General features: G+C 43.1%; 1 protein-coding gene across 9 annotated transcripts in view; it reads left to right on the top strand.

Annotated features, from left to right (window-relative positions):
• The first annotated feature begins 1,586 nt into the window (after positions 1-1,586).
• Positions 1,587-7,236, top strand: part of PDLIM5 (PDZ and LIM domain 5) — a 221,990-nt gene continuing 216,340 nt past the window's right edge. For 2 of the 9 annotated variants that reach the window (XM_069094503.1, XM_069094475.1), the window contains exons 1-2: positions 1,588-1,756; positions 5,558-5,695. In XM_069094503.1, the coding sequence (XP_068950604.1) occupies positions 5,600-5,695 (96 nt within the window). In that variant the 5' untranslated portion in view covers positions 1,588-1,756; positions 5,558-5,599. The other 7 variants (XM_069094505.1, XM_069094492.1, XM_069094458.1 and 4 more) reach the window with 6 other exon arrangements.

Here is a 7,236-nt window from a genome sequence, read left to right as displayed (position 1 = left end):
GCACTTCTTACGGAATTTACAGCAACGAGAAACACCTCAAAGCCTAGGGAGTCCTCCTCCACTCCTCTCCATCCTCACCCCTTCATAGCCAATATGCTGCCAAGGCCTGTGGATTCCATTCTTGCAATACCTCTCAAATATTCTTTTCTCCTTTCACTCTCTGCCACTACTCTGGTGCAGGTCCTCATTACCTCCTGCCTGGACTCTTCCTACAGCCTACAGGTGGGTTTGCCTGTCTTTCTCCATTCCAGTCAATCCTCCATCGGCCACTAAAGTGATTTTCCCAAAGTACAGGTCTCAGAATGTCACCCCCTTCTATTCAGTAACCTTTAGTGCAGCCTTTTCACCTCCAGGATCAAATACAAAACCCTGTCTGGCATTCAAAGACCTTCATAGCTAACTCCTTCCCTGAAAACACCTTCCCAGTTTTCTTCTTTTTTGCCCTAGTGAGTCAGTCTGGGTTGACTTACTCTCACAACTAGCAGGTGTTGAGTGTCTGAGGCAGGATTTAAATCAGGCCTTCCTACCTCTGGGGCTAGTGCTCTAGTCACTGGGCCGCCTACCTGCCCCAAATCCTTGCCCACCACTCACTCTTCTCTTCATCCAGCGACACTGGGTTCCTTGCTGTTCCAGATTGAGAGACTCATATCCTCTGGCACTTTCTCTGTCCTCCATGCCTGAAATATCCCCCCCTTTTCATCTCTGCCTGCTGGGTGCCCTGGCTTCCCTTAAGTACCAACTTAGACCCCATCTTCCCATCTTCTACTAAGAAGTCTTTCCCAACGTCTCGATTCTAGCGCCCTTCCTAATTATTTCTCACTTAATCTACATAGAACTTGTTAGCACATATTTGCTTGTCTCCCCCAGTGAGCCCCTAGAGGGCAGGAATTATTTTTTTTACTCTTTTTTATTCTCCCGTGTTTTGCACAGTGCCTGGCACATAGTGAATGATTAATAAATGTTTATTGACTATTACTGACTGAAAATTGTGATTTACCCAGGGTCAAAGGCCGGACTTGATGTTGGCCAAGTCTTCCCTGATTTGAGGCACTCTACCCCTTCGCTACTTCTCATACCTAGAGATTGTCTTGTATTTATAATGTAATCGTATCTATTTTCCATAAATGATACGAAGCCCTTTTCAAGCTATTCCGTGTGATACAGTTGCCGGCCAGACGCCTTCACTCCCAGTGAACTGTGACTGTTTCTTCATCTGAAGTAAGGGATTCCTGGCATTTTCCTTCTTTGAAAGGCTGCCCATTTGTACCAAAGTTCTATGAGCGCCTTGGAATCCCCTGTACAATACAAGGGGATTCCCTGTACTCACATGACTGGGGAAATCTTAGCCATCGGCATTTCCATTTTTAGTAAAAACCTATTTGCCGATTTGATTACTTTATAAATGCAAGTGATACAGAGAGGATACAAAGAAACAGCTGTGAAGGAAAAAGAAGACACAGTTTGGGTCCCTGAGGCAGGAGGGCTGCGCTTCAAATGCCCCTGTGGAAGGGTTTTCCTGGCGTCCGTTTCCCGGGTAGCCTGCCTCGTCCCAGAGACACACTTCCCTATCCCTGGTGGGGAGTGGCCCCGGGAGCCAGCCGCGCCGAGGACTTCCCCCCTGGGCCGGGACGTGGGAGGAGCCGCGGGAGAAAGTGGAGGCGGAAGTGGCCGCTAGGAGACTCGCTCACACGCCCTGGGAGTCAGTCACTTGTCAGCGCTGGCCCGCGCGTGAGACAGCGCAGCTCCTGCCCTCCAGGTGAGTGTGCGGGCCGCCGGAGGCTCCCCGCTGCGCGGGCCGGGAGCCGAGCTGCCGGGAGGACCGGCGAGGGAACAGCCCTGGAAGTGCGGGAGGAGAGGAGAGCGCCAGCGCTGAAAGTCCCGCAGCGGTGCGGGATCCTCAGGTGCCCAGCCCCGCTCCGGCTCCAGGTTTTGGAGGAAGGAGGGAGCCCCGTGCGCGCTCAGGCTGGCACTGGACGGAGCGCAGGGAGCCGTGCGGGGCCGGGGAGGGAGGGAGGGCGGTGGCAGCTCCCTGGGTCCCGGGGCCGGAGGGCCTCCGGGGTGAAGAGAGGGAGGGGCCGGCGGCTACCGTTTGGGGACGCTCGGTGGGAGCCCGCTAGGGAGCTGGAGCGCAGGCGGGGCGGGCAGGCGACGGCGGCGGCACCTTAGCCCAGCCCAGCCCTGCCCAGCCTTTCCGAAGCGGAAAGAGCCTCCGGGCAAAGCCCCAGAAGCCTCCCCCGCTCGGCTCGGCCAGCCGGCCAGCCTGTCAGCCCGCCCGCAGGGGTTGGCCCCTGGGCACTCTCTTCTTTTAAACTTTCTGCTGGTTATTTTCTCTTCTGGGGAGGAGGGGAGGGGGGGGGGGGAGGTTGTTTATTTCCTTTCCTTTGAAATACACATGCACGTCCATCTGCCTCCGGAGAATTGCTTTTCTTTTGCAAAAGCTAAATATTTACAGTTGTGTAACCTGTTTGTGGCCAGGTCCAGTTGAACCAGCAATAAAGTAAAGCCTCATTAATTAATTTTTAAAATACAAGCCGGTAAATAAGCTCCTCGAGGTCAGAAGCGTTCAGTTTTCTGTCCATTCCCAGGGCCAGACGTAGTGCCTAGCATTTAATAAATGCTTTTGGCACCAGCCAGACCTACAAATACCTTTTATCTTTTTCTTTTTTAAAGTATTAGGTATTTCTTTTTAAGACTGTGTCTTTGACAACAAGTGGAAAAAATAAAAGGGAAGAGGCCGGGAAAGAAATAAGTGCTCAGGAAACAAAGTCATAGCTAAACTGGGTTGGGCAGGTTTAGGGTGTGATCGCTTGATCTGATCCTCGGGTTCAGGCTTCCTGACAGTCAAGGCGTCTGAAAGCAGCCAGTTCCTGAGCCTTATTTGGCCAACAGGGCAAAAGCGGGATCCTGCCTTTTGGAAAGCTGCCTGGCCGACCTCTTTCATCCTGTGCCTGTTACTTTTTAGCCCTTCAATTGTAACCTCCCGTGTTCTTAACTCTCAACCTGTCCTGGAAGATATTTTGGTAGAGCAGAGAGTTTCTCTGTGTTTAGGTTGCTGCTTATTTTCATTACCTTCTAGTGTTCAGTGGGAGGCTTTTTTCTCCTTGAAAGACAGCTGGAATTCTGGAAGTGGGGGGGATAGATACTAAGCTTCCTGTGTATGTATTGTTCCTTACCGGCTGCAACCACTTTGCGGATTGTTTTGACTTCCCAAAGAAGGGAACCCAGATACATACAAAAATCCAACATTTTTTACATTTTTAAATTTAATTTCCTGTCTGCTTGGTATGTTAAGTTTTGGGGGAATTGTTCTATAATGGTTTTCATGATACCCTGAGAAGTGCCAGTAATAATAAGACTTAAATATTATATTTTTAAGGTGAGCTAAAATATGGAAGAAAATACAAACATAAAAGTTCAAGGCATATCTAATTTGACGTTGCTGGTACAAAATGTTTAATGGTGAAGGAAGAAAAAAAGGAAACCTCAAATTAACTAATTGTACACATTTGTGTTCACATTATATGAGTTTTCATGCAAAGACTGTTAGAGGTCAGAGGAGGTTGAACCAGTTGGGTCTATTTGTATCTATAAAATACAGGGTCAATTTTTTAAGAGCTGGAGATAGACAGTCTGTGGTTTCTGAATTGGCATCGTCACTTTTCTGTAATCATTGCAAAGATTTTTTTTAGAATGGGAAAACACTAATTGTACAATAGCACTGCCTACTGCTTTTTGCACATGGGTAATATTGTCATATGTGCGGGCTCTCCCAGTTATACCGGGGGCCTGCTTTTTAACCATTTAGCTGTTAATTCAACATTACTTACCTGGGTAAAAAAAAAAATAGTGTAGGATCCTGTAATCTGTAACCTGGTTTCATCTACTTAACTTTGATCCATGGCTATATGATGAAATCTTCCAAGATTTCCTTGTATTTTCTCCTTTGTTTTCCTTTATGGAAAGCAGAAACCAGTACGAGGTAGGCAGGCAGTTTTTGGTTTTAGCACCCTCAGTGGTTCATATTTGTAGCTGTGATTATGAATATGATATCATGGGTACAGAAATTTAGATCACTTGAGGTCCTGGAAAAATATATTAGAAGTGGCTGTCGGAAATGTTGTAAATGCTTAAAATTGGTCAGTAGTCATCACTAACAGGGAGGTGACACCCCCTGCCCCCGTATATTTTTTCCCTTTCATTTTTAAAAGTTTCAAATGGTTGCTTTAAAAAAAAAATCAATGTGACTTAAACCTTTCTTTACTCCCAAATAATCACATAAATGTTCAGACTTTGTTTTTGTAGAATAAAATGCAACATTTTATTATTTAATGGGCATTTAAACAGGGGCACACTTGAAAGCATTTTATCTTGTAGGTTGTGCTTCTACCATTCTTTACTTATTAAGCATCTGGAATCTTACCTACAATGTTTTATAGTAATCATAGGATCATGTAAGTGGCAAGATCTTCAAGGTCATCAAGTCTAGCCCCTAATCTTACAGGCCCCCCCCACCCCCTTGCAGTTGGGGTTGTGACTTGCCCAGGGTCACACAGCTAGTCCACATCAGCCTTTTGAGGTCAGATTGGAACTCAGGTCCTTTGGACTCCTGGGTGGGTGCTCTATCCACTGTGCAACCTATCTGCCCTCCTCCCCCATCTTTCAAATGAAGAAACAGAGGCCCAAAGGAGTTAAGTGACTTTTCCACTTCATATACAGGATAGTAAGTAGCAGAACTTGTATTTGAAGCCATATTCTAGCCTTGTAGTAGATTGGATTGGCTCCTTCACTTTTCCAAAGGCTTGCCTTCCCTCTCACTTTCTCTCTGCTCCCTCCTCTCAGACCCTAACTACAAAGTCACTGTAACACAGCATTGCCTATTTGGGGGGAAAATTGATGTAGACTTTGACAGCCAGCAAAATCCCGAAAACGATAGATTGCATCATATAATATGGTAATTGTATTTTTTTAATGGACAGCAGTTTGAAAGAATTTAATATTTGGAAAGTAGGGTACTGAATCCTTCAGATTTACAGGCTGTAGTATCTTCACATGTGTTAAAGGGGAACTCAGAATTTGACTAATGTTGAGCTGAAGGCCTCTTGCCAACTGTAGTCAAAAGAATGAGGTGGGTGTGTGTGTTAGGAGATCATCTGAAATTAAGTCTGAAATAGAATCTTGCTCTCTTCGTATATGCATTAAAAGAAGACTGCAAAGCACTTTTAGTTACAAATTTATAAAAGAAGCCACATGGAATAAAATTGGATTGTAGCAAGTTGTAAAAGTGTTCGTGTCTAGAAATATATTCCGGGGTGGAATTTTCATATTATGGAAACTGGCAGGCCTATAGTAATTACGTATAAACTCTTGGATTCCTTTTCTTAGATGGAAATTTATGAGAGTTTAATATAGCTCCCATTTGACACACACACACACACACACACACACACACACACACACTCACTTCTAAACATTATGATGTTGTTTTTAAATAGACTACTTAAAGATGACTTGGGTTTTTCAATAAGCCTTTAATTAGTTATTTAATTATCCTTCACAGGTGCTTTTATTACCTGAAAGTAGACTTTGAACTACAAGAACCATGAGCAACTATACCGTATCGCTGGTTGGCCCCGCTCCTTGGGGCTTTCGACTTCAAGGTGGCAAGGACTTCAACATGCCTTTGACCATTTCTAGTGTAAGCATATTTTTACAACTTTTAAACAGATGTTAATTGCATCATGTGGTACTTCATTGGTAGAGAGAAGTCTTTTTGTAAATAAAACCACTTATTGAACGTACCAACCATTCATATTGTAGGTTTGTCTCTTCTGGCGTGGATGTATAGAAAATTCTTAGCTATCCAGAAAGAATGAGGATAAAGAAATATGCAGATTTTACCAAGCCATTTTTATTTTTAGTGATCGGTTTCAATTTTTATCCTACACATCTTATCTGAGATGAAAGCGCTGATTTGCACAATGGGAAAGACACTGGGCTGAAAACTGAGTTCTACTCCCCCAACTTTGTCACTAATTATTTGTATGATTTTGATGAGTCAATCTCTGTCCCTTAGTTTCCTCATCTGTAAAATAAGAAATTGGTTGAATGAGATGTTTTGTGATGTTCCTTTTTGCGCTCAAAATTCCATGTTGGTCACCTGAGGAATTATAGAATTTCAGAGCTGGGAAAGGGACCCTATAAAGTCTGACCCCTCTCATTTTATAGATGGGGAAACAGCTCATTTCACTGTAGGATATGTCCTCTGCTTCTGGTGGAGATGATAGTTAACAGTGCAATGGCCAAAACTCAAGCACTCTTCTGAGAATTGACTCTTTGCTTTTTCTTATAATATAGATGTATATTTTAAAAAATGTATTTTGGTTACATATTTTTGAGAGAATATTCCATACTAATGTTTTAGTACATACTATATTTTTATCCATTGCTGCCCACACTAGATGAGTTGTATCCTATATTCCTATTAATTGATCTAGCAAATTGTGCAGCTTAATTGATTTTTACAGTTTAAGAATAGGCTCACATCTTCCATTTGTTTAATTTTTTTTTTTTCTGAGGCAATCAGGGTTAAGTGATTTACCCAGGGTCACACAGCTAATAAGTGTCTGAGACAGGATTTGACCTCAGGTTCTCCTGACTCCAGGGCTGGTATACTTACCATACCTACCTGCCCCTCATTCATCCATTTTTTTAAAAAAGATATAAAAATCACTGTAAGAATAGAAGGAAATAGAAAGAAGAATGAACTTGTAAAGGACTTGAGTTTGAATTTCTCCCCCCAAGTTCCCACCACTACCTGTGTGACCTTGGACAATTCACTTGACTTATTTGACTCAATTTCTTTCATTCATAAAATGTTGATAATATCTCTACTACCTACCTTGCCCGGTCGTTTATAAAATATTAAAATGTGATGTATTACTGTTTGTTTTGGTGAAAGAGCTAAATAAATCACGTTTGTATTTTTAATCAATTTAATCAATTCTTGTCCCTTTTTGCTTCTTCATGAAGTGTTCCGAGGGAGATCAATTTGGATGGCATCTTTTTCAGTTTCAATCCCTTTCTGAGTCTGATGAAATTGTGTATATAAAGAATCCACATGGAAATTATTTGTTAATGATTTATGCTTGTTTTCAGTATAGTAGATTTTCTGCTATTGAATAATTTTGATCAGTAAAGTAAGGATGCTTGAAGATGATGTTTTGGAAGTATTACTCT

The sequence above is a fragment of the Petaurus breviceps genome, unplaced genomic scaffold (assembly GCF_028583685.1).
Source record: "Petaurus breviceps papuanus isolate PSGF00001 unplaced genomic scaffold, PetGlider_PUasm1.0 126, whole genome shotgun sequence".
NCBI lineage: Eukaryota > Metazoa > Chordata > Mammalia > Diprotodontia > Petauridae > Petaurus > Petaurus breviceps.
This window is presented reverse-complemented; position numbering and strand designations above follow the sequence as displayed.